Source organism: Vicugna pacos, chromosome 29 (assembly GCF_048564905.1).
Source record: "Vicugna pacos chromosome 29, VicPac4, whole genome shotgun sequence".
In the NCBI taxonomy this organism is placed as follows: Eukaryota; Metazoa; Chordata; class Mammalia; order Artiodactyla; family Camelidae; genus Vicugna; species Vicugna pacos.
Genome location: NC_133015.1, coordinates 17,501,358 through 17,521,159, shown reverse-complemented (window position 1 = coordinate 17,521,159; position 19,802 = coordinate 17,501,358). Strand labels below are relative to the sequence as shown.

At 45.3% G+C, this 19,802-nt stretch overlaps 1 protein-coding gene across 1 annotated transcript in view; it reads left to right on the top strand.

The window, feature by feature from the left end:
- Positions 1 to 19,802, top strand: part of TRIM55 (tripartite motif containing 55) — a 37,258-nt gene that overhangs the window by 4,389 nt on the left and 13,067 nt on the right. Inside the window, exons 3-9 of the mRNA XM_006204692.2 lie at positions 2,830 to 2,995; positions 4,999 to 5,094; positions 13,500 to 13,733; positions 14,080 to 14,102; positions 14,205 to 14,329; positions 15,522 to 15,763; positions 17,127 to 17,414. Coding sequence (XP_006204754.1) covers positions 2,830 to 2,995; positions 4,999 to 5,094; positions 13,500 to 13,733; positions 14,080 to 14,102; positions 14,205 to 14,329; positions 15,522 to 15,763; positions 17,127 to 17,414 — 1,174 coding nt within the window. The remainder of the gene's footprint in view (positions 1 to 2,829; positions 2,996 to 4,998; positions 5,095 to 13,499; positions 13,734 to 14,079; positions 14,103 to 14,204; positions 14,330 to 15,521; positions 15,764 to 17,126; positions 17,415 to 19,802) is intronic.

Genomic DNA, 19,802 nt, shown 5'->3' with positions numbered 1-19,802 from the left:
TGTCATATGTTTTGTGGTGTCTGAAGGTTTTCATTATAAACCCATCTGTAAGTGGGGGATGCCTCTGGGCCTGTGTGGCCACCTGAACAAGAAACAACTAAGAAGGGACATTGGAGGTCGTCCTCAGTCTGTACTGCCTTATGCAAAACTAATCACAATCACAGACTAAATGAAGAGCCTCAGGCTGTTTCCACATTTTCAGTGTTGCATACACTGCATACACCCGAGCCTACGACACCACCTCTGGTCAGAGCTGCCGACCTCAGAGCAGCACGTGGAACGCAGGCCACCATCAGGAAAAGCCTGGGGGAGGGGAGCCGCAGTAGCATCAGCTGTGCTATTCCCCAGGCACTGTGCTCCAGCCACAAGCGTGACTTTTGTTACAAGGCGGAGGTACACGGGAGGGAAGGTTTTAGAGGTGGAGAAGCCTTTGACCAAAGGAAAACTGAGTCGCCACTCCTAGTCTCTAGAGAACCCCCCCCCCGCCGGGGGCTCTGTCATTTATAAACGGAGTCTTCAGGATGTTACCTGGTCTCTTCCTTTGCCACTCAGGAGAGCCAGGTCACCAAGCTTTCCCCAGAGTTCACAGGCCGTCTCCAGATGAGCAATTTTATGTTAGAGTGCAGCAAATACTGTCCACTAATCTGGCAAATTCCTTCTCATGTCTCACGCATTTATTCAACAAATATTTACCGAGCACCCGCTCTATGGAAGGCATTGTTCTGGGCACTGGGGATCTAGCACAATATAGACAGACCACAGCCTGGCCCCTAACCTCATGGAGTTCACATTACGGAGGTGGAAACAGGCAGACCCGGGACAGGGGATAACTTTCTCAGGGGAGTTTACTTTCCTCGTTGACTTCCAAGCAAATGGCAGAAGTCAGTCAGGAGGTCACAGGCTTCACGGAAAACATACCGCTACAAGACCAGGTGAAAAAAACCCTTCTACCAAAATCGGATTCTGAAATCTTGAAGCTCAAAGTCCATGTAATTTCCCTACCAGACCCAGGGCTTCTCCTAATGGTTAGCCCAGCCTCAAGCACCTGACGTCTACCTGGTGACTTACACACGTAACTCAGCACATTCTCTGTCCTTCTCTGAGTTCTGGGGCTGCGACTACATAATACTACACATCTCATCAATATTAATGCTGTTCAAGCATTTTTATTCACGGAACAGGAAATGTGTTCTACATTGTGATCCAGTGGCCATTACATACGTGGATGGCTATAGCTCCATAGACAAAATGAACTATATATGTTCATTTCAGGTGTACACAGATATTTGTAAACACACATACGCACATACATACATATATGTACACCTGAAACAAAAGTTTCGCATATCAGTACTTATTCTTACCACACAGAGTTCACAGTATTTGCTATTCTATCTTTAACAGTGCTGATCATGACCCCCTAAATCGATCTCATGGCCCATAATAATTGTTCTGTGCTCCATAAAAACCTGCAGTTTTTAAGAAGTGGATCTTGATAACGACTAAAAAAATTCGGTTCCTAATCTGAGATGCTTCTAAATAACCATGTGTTTGGGAACATGAGGAAAGCTTTTGGATTTGTTTTTAAACTTTTCAAACTCTTCTGGAAACTATTAACAGCCTCAGTCTCTGTAGACAGGACGTATCAAAATTCCAGATTTCATCCAAGTAGGCTACACCCACACCTCCGACCATGGTCTCCAGCGGGAGCCCAAAGCACCACAAGGCGGCATAATTTTAATCTTGATCGTATCCCCTGAGCTGCGTTGATGATGAGGGGAATATACTCAGCCCCACCACGTGATGTGAACCCAGGCTGCTCCAGGTGACCTCACAGTTAACAGGTTATCCTTAAGCAGCAGGGACTTGGCACTGCCTCTCTCATGCTTTCACGTCTCCATTGCTTGGTCGTGGTCTCACTAGGACGTACAAACCCAGTGTTCCATTATTACCTGGGCATCTCTGAAAAGTTTTGGTTGGTGCTGACCCATTGGCAAAATTGAAACTTGGGGATTATTGAGACTTGAACTTCCAAGGTACCACCATGTCCCAGACAGCATTTTACATTTTTCTTACTGCCGAAGTATTCAGTATAATTGTTCCCCTTCACTGAGAACACACAGCCCACTCTTAACCACTGCTGAGTCCTCAGGAAGTTATTTGCATTTGTTTTCTGTGCTAGCGGCAGGCGGAGACCCAAACAAATTAATAAAGCACTTGCTGACATTTTCCCTCTTACACACAACTACTTGCAATGAGCGCGGAGATTCATAATCCAAGATATGGTCTCCCCAGCCCACCTCCACTCTCACTCCTTTTGCTGGGGCCAGAGGTTGCAGGGGTGGGGCACGGGGCCTCCCCAAAGCCGGTGCAAACTTGAGATTTCGTTTATCAGCAACCTCCTCTTCTTTACCCATGATTGTAAAGTATCTGTTGAGAGACCTGTGAGCATGTGGAGACGGTGCTGAAGCATGCTCCTGACAAAGGAATCCAGTGTTCAACTTTCAGGAGACACACTAGCCACTTTTCAAGCCTTGAAATTGGCCATGTTGGCAATACTCACACCACAAAGACTGGCAAATGCCTCAGGTCAGCATCTCCGAGTCCCTATCCCCAGGCTGGCTGTTATTTGTCAGGACACTGCTGCTGAGCCCATAGAGAATTTGGAGGGCTCTGAGCACTTGAAAGGGACCCCGGAAGTCTCACGGCGCAGGGTTGCTGGGGGAGCACAAGGGGTGGGGGGGGTCTGCAATGCTGACCACCCGCTCAGCCACCCGACTCAGCTCTGCCACAGCAGGAGGTGACACTTACCTGCCTACCTCCTCCCAGACCAGAAAAGAAGTCGGACCAGCCCATGTGTGAGGAGCATGAGGACGAGCGCATCAACATCTACTGTCTGAACTGCGAAGTGCCCACCTGCTCCCTGTGCAAGGTCTTCGGGGCACACAAGGATTGCCAGGTGGCTCCCCTCACTCACGTATTCCAGAGGCAGAAGGTAACAGAGGCCCTGATCCAAACCCCTTCCAAGCGCCTGTGTGACTGCCTCGCTGCCCTGAAGGAGGGGCGCCCACTGCGTAGGCCCTCGGGCCCTGAGGCTGGGTGGGGCACAGAGGTGGAGCAGCAAAGGAGGCTGGGTGCCCGGCAGCCTAGCCTGCAGGGCTCTCTAGGGGCAGGTGGGGCAGGCCAGGGAGGGGAGGGGGCGGAGGGTCAGGAAGAGGTGTGGAGGGGAGGGGTCGCTGTTTGGGGGCCCTTTGGAAGTTAGTGAAGATGAGCATTGTTAGGGGACCAGGTCCAAGCTCAGGCTGCTCAGACATTACTTGAGGTTCAGACGATAGGTAATAAAAAAATAACTTTTTACTCCAGTCTCAGAATAGTTTTCTTCATTCACCAACCAAAGATTTCTTTTGCCCGCCTCGAGGCCTTTTCTCCTCCACTCCTAAGTGGCGAGAGTTAACAATGAATGGCATTTCATTAAAGAACAATTTTAAAACATTGCCTTGGGCCGGCCCTCACACCTGGGTTAAACCGGCCTCCTGGCCGTTCAACCCAGGCCAGGGCTGAAAGTCCTCCTGTGAGGCTGGCACGTGCCCCCACCATCCACCCTCAGACCCAGCCCCCTCATTCTGTTCAAATACAGGGTGTCCCAGCTCATCACTGAACTGCCAACCTGGTCTCACCCAGGGGTGAGGAGGAACTTATCCATTTGATGCAAATAAACGTGAGATTGTGTGCTCACATAGATGCCACCGGTCCTGTGCTCCACGTCTCAGCTTCATTCTGTTAGAGTCATAGGTTCTCTGCATTTGGTTTTACTGATCAAATTCAGAGCTGGCATCAAATTTAGAAGCCAAACTTTTGTGCAACACCAGTTACAACCAGTGAGCACTAAAGAAGCAGGATTTAGCAAGACATCAATAACATTTATTTCCCAATCCTCGTGTGATTTATTCCCTCTTTCCTTCCTCCTGCCCTGCAAGTCACAGCCTGTTAGAACTGAATAGTAAGTATCTGTCTTACACCGTTCTCCTCAGAGCCCTGAGACTCACGTGGGGCAGACAGAGGACAGACTGGCAGGTGGACATCCACCTTGCTCCTGTTTGGCCAAAGCAGCTCCAGTTTCACCTACTGGAATTATGTATCAGCTCCCTTTTGAAGAAAGGGTTCTGCAGCTTTAAAATGTTTTCCAACCACTGTTCTGATCCAGTCTTCTCACTTTATATATGAGAAAATTAGGGTCCAAATTGATTACATGCTTTGCCCAACATCATAGAGCAGTTGAAGGCAGAGCTCAAGCACGTAGGTCTCCTGAGTTCCATTCGCTCAGCGTCCCCGGCGCTCCACAGGCCAGCCTTGGGAGGGCGATCGGTACAAACAGTGGAATCTCTCCAGGTCAGAGGAGTCTGAGAGGAATTTCAAGTTGAAATCTTTTCCCCAGATTGAGTTGAATGTTATAGTTTCAAGTTTGCAATGACTTAGTCTAGTACGTGAGTATTTGTTTGGACCTACCACTTAGAACGGTACATAATAGGTATTTGTTGCATAAAGTACATAAGTGAGTATTTACTATGTGTGTTTCCCTGGTAAAACTGATCCTGAGCTGCACGAGGCAAATAATTCATTTTGGGTCCTTGATGTCACATATGGACTCTATTCAATTTATAAACAATACTGAGAATTCTTGACCTTGAATGTGCTATTCTCTGTCTATGGCCTATAATTCGGTGTTATTAATGTTTTTAGCAGGGTAGCAGTCTCTGTTAAGAATTTGATGAAAACTATGAAACCTCTTCTCAGACAAGTGCATTTACATACACATCCATCCAGAATTTTATTTACAAGGTCAGGAGGTTCTCAGGCCTCCCAAGCCTTGCTGTTCCTCCTTAAGAGGTTCCGTGGAGCTTTGATAAAGAGCCCGTGAGGACAATACTGAGATTAGCCCACAGTCAGTGCTGACCAGGAAACCCCTAAGATAGGGCGGCCCTCTTTTCTCTCCATCAGTCTGAACTCAGTGATGGCATTGCCGTCCTCGTGGGAAGCAACGATCGGGTCCAGGGGGTGATCAGCCAGCTGGAGGACACCTGTAAAACCATTGAGGTAAGTCAAGTGGCTTCCAGGGAGTGTAAACCAAGCCTGAACTCCCGGGGCTTTGTGGCTCCCTCAACACCACCCTAGAAATCCCTGTTCCGACTTCTCAGTCTTCCCTTATGTGATGACCTCCTTCCTGCTACGTTTCTGAAATATTCACCTCCTGGCCCAGGATGAAAAGTTGTCGCCTGAGGCAACAAGACAGATTTTCCCACATTTATCAGGGTGGTTGTTCCGTGTGCTGTTCTTTCTTGGGCAGCCTGTGCTGAAAGATTAGCGACAAGAAAAATCCATCCCCAGGAAACACAACGAGGGCTGTTCGCCATCACAGCGCAGTTTCTTTGTGGAAATCCAAACGGTCTCAAGGATTGCTGTTTGGTGCTTTAGATAGTCAAGTGCAGGTTTGAGCAGCATATCTGAGCTCTAACAGCCAGGCTGCAAGGGGCTGGCAGGAGGAGAAGGCTGGGCCCACTGCGGTGGGAAAGGGCTTCAGCCGCTGGGAGCTCTCTGACACCAGAGTCCTGGCCCATGCATCTCCGTTGGCCCCCGGCTTGGCCTGGTGCCTGGCACATAATAAACACTCAATAAAAACAATGAACAAATGCATGTGAGAAATATTGGGAATCCCCTTTTGCTCAAAATCAATGATAAACTATATAAATGCTGAAGCCTGAAGAGGTTTTGCTACGTGGCACATCTCTTTCCGAGAATTGAAGATCCACAGGCCAGTTAAGCCCTGCTGCCTGGGGGCAGGTGCGAGACACCTGGTTTTGAGTCCAGGTCCTGGCTCTGTGACCTGGAGCAGTTTATGACTACTCCCTGCTTTCAGCTTTGGGGGTACTGTTTTCAGGTGGACCTCAGATGTGGAAGCCTGTGCTGCTCAGTTAATGGCACGCTTTCCTTTTTGCCATGGGCACTGCCCCTGTTGTTACCTGTTTATTTCCGTTTATCCCCATTTCCCACTCCTGTTCTCTTCTCTGTAAATAACCACTCTAACATGGTCGATGTTCCATTGACCTGTATTCTTACAAAATTTGTACTGTTTTATATATGCACATCTTTTAATTTTATAAATTATGTTGTTCTTTTCATTCTGCTTACTTTTTTAAAACTAAGTGTTATGTTTTAAGATCCATTCACATGTACATTCATTTCCTCAGTTTTCTCCTGTGAAAGTGGGGCTAAGTACCCACTTTATAGAGTTAACGATGCAGAATTAAATAAGCATAAGCATCATGCTTAGCACAGTGCCTGGCATATGGTGAGCACCTAGTAAATGCCTTAATCTTTTTATTTCATCATTTGAAAGGTGAATTCTATCAAAAGACAAAGACAAACTCCTAGATGATGACTTTAAGACATTGGCCATAATCATATCAATTTAGATTTACACATCATTAAAATCACTCTCGTCTCTTCTCCATCCTCATATTCCTGAAATGATGCATGATGGATCTGGAATCCATTTGTCAAAGGAAATTTTCTCTTGATGAAGTGTTCAAAGAGATTTTGAAATGGACACTATAAACTTTTTTTTTCTTTTTACTTACTCACAGTAAAGGCCAAGTACAACTCAATCATCAGGTCATGAATCAGCACTCCAGGGTGGTACCACACTGAGTCTTGGGTGTATAAATAGGAGTGTGTTACTTGTGGGCAAGTGAGGTCATCTCTATCCTGGTCTCTGCTCAGGCCTTCATCGGAGACCTCTGTCGGGGGAACAGGCTGCAGAACACAAACAGGAGGAAAGTCCTGTGGGTCATGTTGGGCTCTGAACAAATGCAGAGGACTTGGCTCCATTCAGGCAGTGTCAGAGGACACTGAGAGGCCGAGGAGACTCAACAACTGGTTTTGTTCCTGGAGGCCAGTCAGCGGCACAGTAGGAAGCAGCTGTTTATTCTTTCATTTGAGAACAAGGCAAGAAGGAACAGGTTTGAAGTTAAGTCCGCAGAAGGGATCATGTGTAGATATCAGGAAAAGCTTCCCGACAGTGACGTCCGGGATTATGATCCCTGTTATTACCGATAAAACTTTCGTCGAGAATGACACGCTTTTACAAGTGTCTTCACAGTTACCCAGAGGAAGGTGTGTGATAGTCCCCCTCAGGGCTGTGAGATGAGTCTGCAAACTGGCAGGAGGCTTCAAAGTGTCCATCCCTTTTACCTGTGTCATTCACTTCGGGGATTTTAACTCAAGGAAATAGGATAAAAAAGTGGCATACAAACAGGATAGAATGTATGTATTCATAAACAACCCCATATACGTTCACAAAGGGGAAAACTCCAGAACCCAAAAGGTTAAGAACAGTGACTAGTGGGACTGCCGGGGATTTTTACAGCCTTCTTTATATATTCCTGTATTTCACATTTTTCTAAAATGAGCCTGATGTCTATGAATAACCATAAAATAAAGAAAGAAAGAGTAAATGAATGACTATGGCTCAGATAAGCACAGTTCTTTCGGGTCAGTTTAAATAGCTCGTCTGGAAATGTGGGGATTGGCTCAGAGCCCCATAAAGTTCTCTGATTTTATGATTCCTACTTGATGCAAATATCCTCCAGTTGAAGAGGCCCTGGGGACAGAGACACTGCTACAAATGGCCACACCTTGCACCTGGAATCACCAAGGTGACCTCCTGTAGAGCCAGGGCCATGGTCAGCAGGCCAGACAGCAGAGGCGCACTTGGTGCCAGGCTGCAGGGCAGCAGGCCGTGAAGCACACTGGGGCCCACCTTGCCAAGCCGGTGAATTCTGTACCGGGGTCAGGGCCACAGGGCTCCTGTGTCTCCTGTCCTGCCTAGGGTGGTTTTTTCCTTCCTGGCTCTGCTCACCACCTACCTGAAACATTTTCTGAGAAGCCATTGGTGGCTCCCAGCCAGGGGGTGGGAAGCTGTTGTTAAAGAATTCTCGTTTCTGACTGGTGAAGAGCCCCGTAGTGATGGGAAATTGAGTATCCCCGAGGGTGGGCACTAACCTTCCCGAATTACATCACCTCACCCCCCCTGGGGGCCCTGACACCTGCCCATTGATAGTAGTGCCTGTAGCTTGCACATGTCTAATTTTGTCCCTAACCATGTAATGCCCTGCAGGGTTGGCCTGGGCAGGCACCTGGCCCAGACCAGCCCTGGAGAGCTGCCGAGCTTGGGGTGAATCACACTGGGTACTCCTTGTTATCCTTTAAAAATAATGTATGCAGTTGATGTGAGTTTGCAGTGGTGATGGGAATGATTTCGACAAGGACCACAGTCACGAAAGGGCAGTCTGAACTGTGTCACGGGGGAGGGGCATTTCCCCTCTTTGCTGGGGGCTGATGGGGGGGGCCTGCAATCTTTTTAGCCATCCTGGCTGAGATGGCTTAGCCTGAGACATTCTCAGAGCTCGAGATTGCAGGATGTTGGAGGATTTTCTGGGCTGTTCTAGATAAGCCCAGCATGATCCACAGCTATGCTTGCCTCTCCAGGCCTGGAGACATCCTGGGATGGGCTGGGACCGAGTAGGGAGGCTGCTGGTAGGGGTGGAGAATCGCACCGCCTCAGGAGCTCTCTGCGTCCAGAAAATGGCTTGACTTTTGTTCCTCATCCCCAGAAAACGTAACCTCCCTCTCGTAGTCTTTACAAGTGGCACTTACCCTACGTTATTGGAAACCCAACCAGCCCTCCCGAGTCAGGCAGGCAGGCAGGCCCAGGAATAATCTTGTTCTGTGTGCATGCCCGTCTAGGGGAAGCAGCTACAAGCTGAATAATACATGTTTGATCTTGAGCATTTCCAGTATCTGAAAAATGACACCTTTAATAAAATCCTCCAATGGCTTTGCAATGAGAACAAATCCATTATGTTTCCAAAACAGTAATTTTACCCAGCTTTGAGACATCGTCCATGTGGTTACAAATATGAAGTATGAATATAATAAGAATCATTTAAATAAGCATGCCAGAATGTTTAAAGCTATGTAACATCTGCTTAAAGAACAGATTTTAGAGTTTGAATTTTAGCTCTGCCACTTAAAGCTATGACCTTGGGCAAATTACTTCAGCTCCCTGTCCCTTAGCTTCCTCAGTGGAAGTTAATAAACCTTCCTCACAGCGTTGCTGTGATGACTAAGTTGGGGTAAGAGGCACAGACTGGGAGATCTGCAAGTGTGTTGTCCTCACACTCAGCTTGGAAAGAGCACATGCCATCTAATGATGCTAATAATCATTTGAACCACTAGAGAGTCCGGAACATCTTTTAAATGGTTTTGGAATAAGACTAGCCAGGTCTTGATCAATTATGATGGCAGGGTGAAGCCACTCCCTGCAGTGGGAAAGATGGAAAATGAATGGAAGTAGATATTAGCTCTATTCTTTGAGGCTTTGTGGTAATTCGAAATATTGGCAGCAAAGGGAGGCTGAGCCCCTTCCAGGAAACGTGCTGACTGTCCACCGCAGACGGGAATGAGTTAAACAGCTACTCAGCTTGCCGTGGTCTCAAGTCAGGGCAGGCTCACCTGACCCTCGGCCATCAGAGGGTTTCTCAAGGATCTCCTAAATGATCTGGACTAGCCCAGAAAACCCCTAATGCCAAGGACCCTAGGAATAAGCATTAGGGATCCCATAAATTATAACATAATTCTTCTTCTAACATGAAGTGGGTAGCAGCACAATGTGGTGGAAAAGAGCCTGGGTCTGGGAGTCCCGAGACCCCTGGCCATTGAACAGATTCACTCCGCCAAGCACTGCACAGAGGGGCTGAGCCAGAGGGAGAGAGGCTGAACTCCAGCCTGTGTGCCTGGAGGGGGGGCGATGTTTTTCTAATTTGTCTGCCCCCTTTCTAGGGCAGCCTGTCAGAGACCTGGGCTCTCACACCAGGCTGCACTCGTGGGACTTCTCTCGTGTGCTTGTGACTGGGGCTTTACCACTGAAGGGTTGGACTTAACTTCCTCCGGAGAATCTTCCTACCTTAATATAGTTCTTTCTTTAGCATTATTAATATACTGTCTGATTTCTTTTTCTTTTTTCTTTTTTTTTTTGGTGGTGGGGTTATGGGGAGAGGAAAGGAAACCCTGTTTGGCTTAATGAAGGGGATTTTGAAGTACTGTATATCAAATGAAGTGGAGTGTGTCCTTCCAGACCCAGAGCTGCAGCTTTGAACAAGTGTGTCTCAAAAGATGGAGGGATGTGGGGTGGGGGGAGGGGTACAAATGGGCCAGGTGGAGTCACAGTTGCTCAGTGACAAATGCTGGGGCTCAGAGCTTATCTTCAGCTCTATTTTGGTCACAGAGCCACACTCCTTATATGGTAAGAGCAGTGGTCACAATTGTCTTTAGGTTTTTCTGTCGTGGCCTTGGGACACCCCCAAGCTGGGACTGATCTTGCCTGGGCTGGAACATGTTATTCATGTCTCAGTGCTATATATGGCCACTCTGAAACTTGCCACGAATGGAAGGAGGCACTGTATATATAGAGGCGTGTTACAGTCTGAAGACCCCAAATATCCCCAGATTTACGTGAAGTTGTAGAGCACTGGAACTGTAGAGTCATAAGGGATCTTAGCAATCATCCAACTTCACCCCCCTTATTGTACAGATTAAAGAACTGTCGTGAGGTTAAATGTCTTCCCTAAGGTTGCCTGGCCATTTTCTGCTGTTTTCTTTTGAGTGTTGAATGAAGAGGTTTGGAGTACCCCCTTAATTACCCGTGTCTTTGGAACAGGACAAAGTAGAAACTTGTGAAACTTGTGAGTGAGGGCTGAATATTCCTAAATACAAGTCATATTTCATTTATTCATTCAATCATTCAAACTGGATTTCCCATGTGCACATTATATGCCATAATCTGCACACATAATGCTTTGAAATAGTGATGAACCAAACAGAAGAGTCCCTGCTCTCAAGCAGGTTTTATTCTAGTAGAGGAGTTAGACCATAAAATAAACAAATAACAGGATTGTTTCCGAGAGTAGCAAGTACCCAAGGAAAGGGTGAGCCACTGAAAAATGTAATAATAAAATCTAATGATGGTACTTTGCTTGGCAGGATCTGCTCTTCATATAAGATCATCTATTGTTGATTTTTTTCATGAAAAGCTTCTCTTTGCAATCACTTTTTCTTATTGCCACTAAAATATAAGGATGGCTAAAAATTAGAGTATGTCAATTTTAACATTTCTATAAAGGCAACAGCTAAACAATGTGTTTTAGATAAATATTGAAGGTTATCTACTCACTACTAAGGAAACAAATCAAGCTACTTGATTTTTTTTCTATTCATCCAGATATTATGACACTAGTTAGAAACAAATATTCATAATTTTACCATTTCAATATGGGCAGAATAGTTTCCCATTATAAAATCATCTCTTTTAGTGTGTTACATCTACACTGGGTTCTCCCTAGAGGTGGGGTGGATTTTATTTTCATTAGATTATTACAGACAACTTTGATTTGTTCTTCTATATAAATAAATATAAATATAACTGCCCTGGCAGACCCAGGAGGAAGGTCATGTTGCAGTTGGAGGTTTTGCATCAGAATCTGCTTGGAGACCAACACCAGGGCATTTAGGATGGAAGTTACTTCAATTGCTAAACACACTCACACAGGCACATGTGTGTGTGTGCACCCCCCCCACACACACATGCTACATATACAGGGGACACAGGAACCATAGGTATCAAAAGGAATAAAATGGACAATGTTTGAAAATGTAACCTTGGAAGTTCAAAAAGTATCTCTTGATTCAATTAGTATCCGGAAAAGTGGGGGGAGGTAAACAACCTGGAATTGGGCTTAAAGATACATGACTTTTTACTCAAATAAATGAAAAAGAATATGATAAAAGTGAGGAGAAATCTTTGAGGTGAGGACGTTTCTGTGGAGAAGAGATGAACTGGGCTGCTATCATACTTTTGCAGGTACCGATAATCATCCTTTAAAGTGTGCTTTAAAGGATGCAGATAATGCAGAAGTCCACATCTCTCCATTCTGTTTTTAGGGTGCTGGAAAGACACTGTTGAAAGCATTTCAGGTCCACATTTACAAAGGTACAGCCGGTACTGACAGTCAGCATAATCACTCTCCGTAGAGAGATGGCCTCTGAGAGTGTTACTTTTTTCTTTTTCTTTTTCTTTTTTTTTAAGCATATACACCTATTCCCTAATTAGCTCAGAGGACAAGCTGATAAACTGAGGTGTTTGTTGTTCACTGACTCACAGCACTTTGAACATCTTGTAGCCAGTGAGACTGACGGGTGCGCACCCTTCCACCTCGTGTGTTGCTTTACCTCAGAGAGCATATGGAAAACATGGGTTGGCCTGTACATACACCAAGCTTCCTAGAACTTGGAAAACCAAAAGGCCAATGAGTAGGTCAATCGGAAAGTTAACTATGCTTTAAACGTGGACTCAGAGTAAAGGGAGCCGCTTCAGCCACACAGTACAAATGCTCAAGCTTGGCTTCCCATGCAGTCTTTCTCTCTAGGAAGGAAAGGCCAGGTCCAGTGTTTCCCTCTCCTGGGCAGTATGGGATAAATGGAGGACCTGGTGGTTATAGGTATATGCCATAAAGAGTAAACATTACAGGATCTCAGAGGACTAATAGATGCCATTCAGTCATAGAGATTCTTTATGGAAGAAGTGGCATTTCAGCAGTGTCTTTTAAGATTACTTAAAGTCTGCAACTGTGAATTTGGGAAATACATTTTAAATAAAGGAGAGCACATGAGCAAAGAAAGTAAGCAGTTCATTTTTGCTGGACACAGGGTACGTGATGGAGAATAGTAGAAACTATGAAGAAAAGCTGGAACCAGGTCATGGACAGGCTGGAAAGCTAGTTATAAAGTTGAAATGTTATTCTTTGGGCAATGGGAGTCATAACAGAGGAAAAACACAGTACTCCAGGAAGACGAATTTGGCTGCAGTTTGTGAGTTGACTTGAAGGGAGGGATCCCAGATGCAGAAGCCATTGGAAACCTTCAGAATCTATATGGGAGGACTGAAACTGGGGCAAGAGCAACACAGATGGAGCAGAGAGAGACTGAAGGGGACCAACCAGGAAGCACCGTTTTTTTCCGTATATACACATACACTCATTCTAAAGCAAAATATAAAACTGAAAGCTATGTAACCAATATAAAATTTAAAACCAAATCTGTCCTAATTTCTATGAAATTTTCCATATATAGAAAGAGCAGAAGATTGAAAAATCACCCATCCATTTAGCTAATTTGATTGACTGGGGATGGTCTAAGTATCAAAAATGATAGAAACAGGATTTTCAAAGTGTCCACACAGTGGGTACCTATACCTCAGGGACAGCTTAAGGGAAAATAAAACAATTTCCTCCGTAAGTAAATTTTCTTTTCTTCCAACATGTCCAGGTGTTTTCTCCAGACAGACACTCTTTCAGACACTTTCTAACATTCGCTAACCCAACTAACAGGAATGCTGCCGAAAACAGAAGCAGGAGCTTTGTGAGAAGTTTGATTACCTGTACGGCATCTTGGAGGAGAGGAAGAATGAAATGGCCCAAGTCATCACCCGAACCCAAGAGGAGAAGCTAGAGCATGTCCGTGCTCTCATCAAAAAGTATTCTGATCATTTGGAGAACGTATCGAAGTTGGTTGAGTCAGGAATACAGTTTATGGATGAGCCGGAAATGGCAGTGTTTCTGCAGGTAAGTATCCTTCTGGCCCCAGAAGAAACAAACCAAGAAGGTGGGTGCTGGAGAAGTAGCGGTCATCACGCTTTCATTATTTTCTGTTCATCTCATTTTGATCTATCTTACTAACTAAATGCATGTGCTTATATTCTCCATCTGTTTGAACTATTCCATAAGCATAGACTTAAGGGGCCACAGCATCGCTTACAAATAAGAGGGTTCTCGTATAAAACAGGAGTTATTTATGGCATTTGGCAACTAAGCTATGAGATTTCCAGAGTCAGCAAAGGAAAGAATTAAATCTCAACACCATCTTTGTGAAAAGAATTTAACTAGGCTTGTCTTTCGTTTGCTTTCACAGAATGCCAAAACCCTGTTACAAAAGTAAGTAATTTTCATGTTATGAACAAAGTATACTTTTCATTTTTACCCAAGGCTATCAAACTTTACACAGTGACGGAAAGTGGCAACTTGTCTTTTTTGCAGAATATCTGAAGCGTCGAAGGCATTTCAGATGGAGAAAATAGAACGTGGTTATGAGAACATGAACCACTTCACAGTCAACCTCAATAGAGAAGAAAAAGTAATACGCGAAATTGATTTTTACAGAGGTTTGTTATTCTTGTGACCATTTGGCCAAAACTGCAGGTGTGTGAAAGCAGCAGAAGGGTTCAGTGGGAGGAAAGGGGGATTCAGGCTCACTTCCAGAATGGATGTAGACAACTTTACAAGGATCATAATCCAGTGTGAAGCTCTATTTCATGACAGAATCATATACTTTGTTGACAGTGTTTATTTAGCTTTGCATATCACAGTGCTTATTATAATTCTATTACTGGATATTTAACTCTGGGTAGTCAAATACTTAATAGTCCGTGGTGGTGATGATATCTCAACTTCAACCAGACACAAGATGTTAGCCACAATGATACAAAGTGTCATCGGGTGCAAGGTTAAGGATGAGATAAAAATAAAACATAGAAGACATTTGGATTAGATATTGTAGCATTCTCACTTAAACTTTAGAGGGCAAGAGTAGTAATGAATCATAGAGTAAGTCACAACCTGGAAATAAAACTGAGGCTATGTGATCAGATACACTCCATGAGATAAAAACGCATCTCTACCATTTGGCCCAGAAATCCCACTCTTGGAAATGTATGCTGATGAAATAGTTGAAAAGAGAAGACCACTATAATGCTATGAACTTGTATCAATGTCCACAGATGGAACTTCAGAAGCAAATCTTCAAGATGGATCCTTTTTTAAAAATTACTTAATGTAGCCCAAGGAAATATTAAGAACAATGGGTTAGGAAAAGGGTCATGGCATTAAGTGTAGCAAAAGTCAGCATTCACCGGACAAAGGAGATGAGAATTTAGACATGACAAGGGTTTTGTGTGTTTTCCGGAAGAGAGCTGCATTTCCATTTTATCTGACAGAGATGAATGAGTGACAATCCCATCCCTCTGGGAACTTGCAGATGTGACAGATTATGCTAAAACTGGGAACAGGCTCAGGGTCAGGTGAATGGGGCTCTGGGGTAGTGAGGATGGCATTTTGTATGGGGGAGGGGGTGAGGAGGATGGTGACGGTTGGGACCATGTTCACAGTTGTCCTGTCCACATTCAACTAGAAGCGCAAGTCCCCACATGGCGTACTTGGGGGGGCATACTGTCAAGTGTCTGATGGAGAGGATTTCTCTAGCCCTGACCTGAATCTGAGCTATAAATACTGGCCATTAATGCTTTTCATGGCTGCAGCGGTAATTATAACAATATGAAAAATGCATTCCCCTGCCAGAAGATGAAGATGATGAAGACGAAGAAGGAGAAGAAGGAGAGGGAGAAGGAGAAGAGGTAACAGAAGTGGAAGAGGTGGAAAATGTTCGAACAGAGTCATCGGGAGAAGACGAAAGTCCGGAGAAAGGCTCGGAGCCCTCTCCACGGGCCTCCGAGCTCCAGACTGCCCCAGAGGCACCTCCGGCTTCCTCTCCAGAGTCACCTCCAGCCCAGCCACCAGCTGCGGATGCTCCGGTGACACAGGTAACCGGTCCTGAGTTTCTTCTTATAGGACACACAGGCGTGCCTCCTTGCTGAAAAGCCTGAGCAATTTATTCTGTCTCAGGGAAAGGAAAACTCTGTGCCAGATATTTGTTTGTGGAAGACAGAGGTTTCAGGGCAATCACAATGTCAGGGAGAAAAGTCCTCCAGGTGATTCAGCAGGTTCTTTGCTGTTACAACTGGTTGATATGACTTAGTTTAACACAATTTTCCCACCAGTGACACCCTCACAGTCTGAGGCAACCTTTGGAAATTATGTATGTGTGTGCGTGTGTGTTTAATATGTTAGTTCATAGACAGCTGGTATCATGAGGATTGGCTACGCTCTGAATACAGATAGAGGCCACAGGTTGAGAAATAAAAATAATTATACTTTCAGAACTTAGAATTTTCTGTAGATAATAAAGAAACTAAATAGAGAAACCATGCTAGGTTATGTCCCTGTTGCTTACCCTGAAATATAACTGTCTTTTTTCTAGTGGGCAAACAAATGAAACCTGGTTTTCTATGTGTCTGTCGTTTGATGAGATGATGTGTTGACAGAATTCTTTTAAAAAAATTTCTTAGGAAATTTACTCATCCTAGATACTGTGCCTGATTGGCTGATTTTACATTTCTAAGATGTCACTGTCCAGTTTTCAAGCCTCTGTACTGACTGCATGACACCTTCAGGAGACAGGTCCCACCCAACCTGTTGAGTTTGTAGGCAATGAAGACTCATTACAAAAAAAGGACCCCTTGTTTCAAAGTGGATTGGAATTATTTATACAAACAAAACCTCAGAGGGGGATCTTAGAGATAGAATTATATCTTATGCTCTGTCTCCATAGGAAACCAGGCTAAAATACTATTTATAGTTCCTAGAATCTTGCAATTCTGAGTATACCAATTGCACTGAAATTGAAAGAGGTCTGGTAACTAAATGAGAGTTGGGTTTGATCAGATCAATTTGGAGTTTTAGAAGAGAGGTTTTGTGGGCCCATATGTAATGTCCAAAAATTAATGCTGGTCAATAGTTTGCCCTTTCTCCCACATCTGATATTTTATAAGCAACCTTGATTTTCAGCTTCTGCTGCCTGCCTACCCAGGCTACCATTTACAGCAAGACAAGCCCAGCAAAGAGGAGGGGGCGTGTGCAGATGCCAAGACAGCGGGGCGCTGTCTGCGTTCCTGCCCTTAGTGCTTGTGGAGGGTGGGGTGAACTGAGACACAAGCTAAATCAGGCACTGCACAGGGAGCTATCAGTTTTCAAACCCAAAGGGAACTAAAATCAACTGCTTTTTTTTTCCCTTCTTCTTCCTCTTCTTTTTTTTTTTTAACTTTTGGATTTATCTGTCCTGTTAAGGGGGAGGTTGTGCCCACTGGCTCTCAGCAGACCACAGAGTCTGAAACTCCAGTCCCTGCAGCAACGGACACTGCGGATCCCTTGCTTTACCCTAGTTGGTATAAAGGCCAAACCCGGAAAGCCACCAGCAACCCATCTTCCACCCCAGGGAGCGAAGGTCTGGGGCACGTAGGGCCTGCAGGTTCTGAGGACTCGAATGTGCAGAAGGCAGAAGTGGCAGAAGCCGCAGCCAGTGAGAGGGCAGCAGTGAGTGGTAAGGAAACTAGTTCACCTGCAGCTACTTCTCAGGTTAGTGTTGATGCTCTGGTGTCGGAATGCTTCCCTGTGCTGCCCAGGGTCCCGCTGGAATGACCCCGAGAAGGAAGGGCTTCCCAAGGGGCAGACAGAACCTGGGGCCTTGGGATAAATAGAAATAACTCATCCCCCAATGTTGGCTTGTTTCTTAAGCCGCGCATAAAACAAAAGAAACACAAATTTGACTTCACTCTGCCCTGTGTGGCGTGGTGACCTCACACCTGGCTTCCCAGGGAAGGGCTGCAAGCTGGCCCTTCGCATGCAGTTGAAGCTTTGTCTGCAGTGACTGGCTGGTGTCCCTGGTTCCCCTCTGCAAAGGCCACTTGCCCTTGCTTAGTCTTTTCTGTGTCCCCCTTGGGCTTCCAAAGACTAATCACCTGCTTTTGCCAACATCCCCTAAGGAACACATTTGAATCGAGTTCTATGTCCGCTCAGGACAATAACCTCTGATTTATGGATTCTGGGAGTGTGCCTGCGACGGCTGGACAAAGTATTGACGTAATTAAACCAGTGCTTCCTAAGCATGTGCTCCTGGGAGCAGAAAAGCGCAGGTTTTCCTCCACTGCATTTTTTTAAAGGGTCATTTAATATCTGTGCTTTTCTTTTTTCTTTTTATAATGCAAGTTTGGAGTCCATGTCTTCTTCATAACACTGGGTTAGATGTTTGCATGGCTCAAAGACTCCATAGAAGAAATCTTCTATAATTTCTTCACAAGGAAGAATGTTCATGGCTGTCCATACCCATGAGTATTCTTAAATGACGTGTGGGTGTTTGTGTTGCCCAGACGTGGGGCTGTCAAAGAAATAGTCTTGAGTTCTGTGCTCCTGGGTCATCAGGTGATTATGAGCCACGAACAGCATTATTTCAAAAATCATAAAATCACTTACTATCTTGACTGTATTTGCTCAAGTGAACCTCAATTTCCATGAGGTAATACATGGAAATGATTTTTGGAAAATTAAAAGATGAACATGTTTTGGGCCATATATTTATTTTCACAGATGAAAAAGAACAAAAAAAGTGTTTGGTGTGAGGAAAACTTTAGAGGTTGTTTTTAGGTTAAAAAAACAGAGTAGAAAGTTTTCTAGGAAATTGAGGGGCACTATTTCTAGAAAGTTCATGGGATTCCTTATATATTTAGTGGAAGGTGAGTCAGGGGAGCTGTTTTCTGAAACAGTAGTGCAGTACCTCATAAGAGGAGCTTCAAACGAAAATGAAAAATCCACCCAAATGATGTTGAAAAATATGATTTGTGATAATATCAGTGAAGCTTTCTTCTTGTTTTCTCGCAGGAGTTAGCAATCTGCCTAGCACTCGTGGCTTTTCTTATCCTTCACTACATCTGGCGTCAGATTCAGTGCTTGGTTTTTGCTCTAATGGGTAGGACATATTTTCTTTACCCTTGACTAACATCTCATGCAGCTCTTCCATCATGTTCCTCTTCTGTAGGCCCAGAGGTGAATTTCTCCCCAACTCTGAGGCTCAGCCACCTTAAAAGCACCAAGTTCCTAGACAATACTTATGGCCTCAAGGCGCCTTCCCAAGGGGAAATGCTCCATCATCTGATCCTGCATGGAGGGGAACCCTGACTCAGAGCAGGGACTCAGTGGGCAATTATTCAGTAATCCAGTGGGAGTGGACCCTCCCTTCTAGCCACTAAGGGAGGCCAGTTTCAAAAGGCGTCCCTAATGCGGTGAGGAGTCACTGCTCTTAAAGCAGAGGCAGGACCAGCAAAGGACTCTTTCAGCAATAGGCAGGGTTCCCATCGATTCAGTAGCAGCACTGCATCTGCTTCAGCAGAGAGGGGCCCAGGAGGGAGCCAGGTGACCCCCGTGGAGGACACGTAGGCAGTTCCTGCACTGGCGGGCAGCTGGGCTGGGTGACTTCTAGTTTCCTTTGAATCCTCAGACCCTACAGTGTCTCTCCTGGGAGAGGGGAGCCCAGAGAGAAAGGTGCCCTGTGTGCAGCAACCTCAGGGGTGCTTCAGCGAGGTGAGACCTGAATGAGGAGAGAGCCGGAAAACCAACGCTCATCTCCTGGCTGTAAAGACTCAGACCCAAAGTCAAGTCGCAAAGCCAGCAAGCCTTTTCTTGATGACTGTTAGGAGATTTGCTTAGGGACTGACATCTTACTCCTTTAATAGCCTTTTGAGTATTATCAGTTTAATGAATCATACTTAAAGATTCAAACCCCGTGGACTTTGGAATAAGTGTCCCTGCTGGACCTGAGACCCAGCTCCCTGTGCCTGGAGCTCGGAATCACCCAGGGTGATGGGCGCTGAAAGGGCTTGGCTATTTCTGGCTCACTGACTTTTCCCTGGGTTGACATTGGCTCTTCTGGAAGCTCCCATCAGAACTCCTTTCTGCCTCATTAGCTGTCAG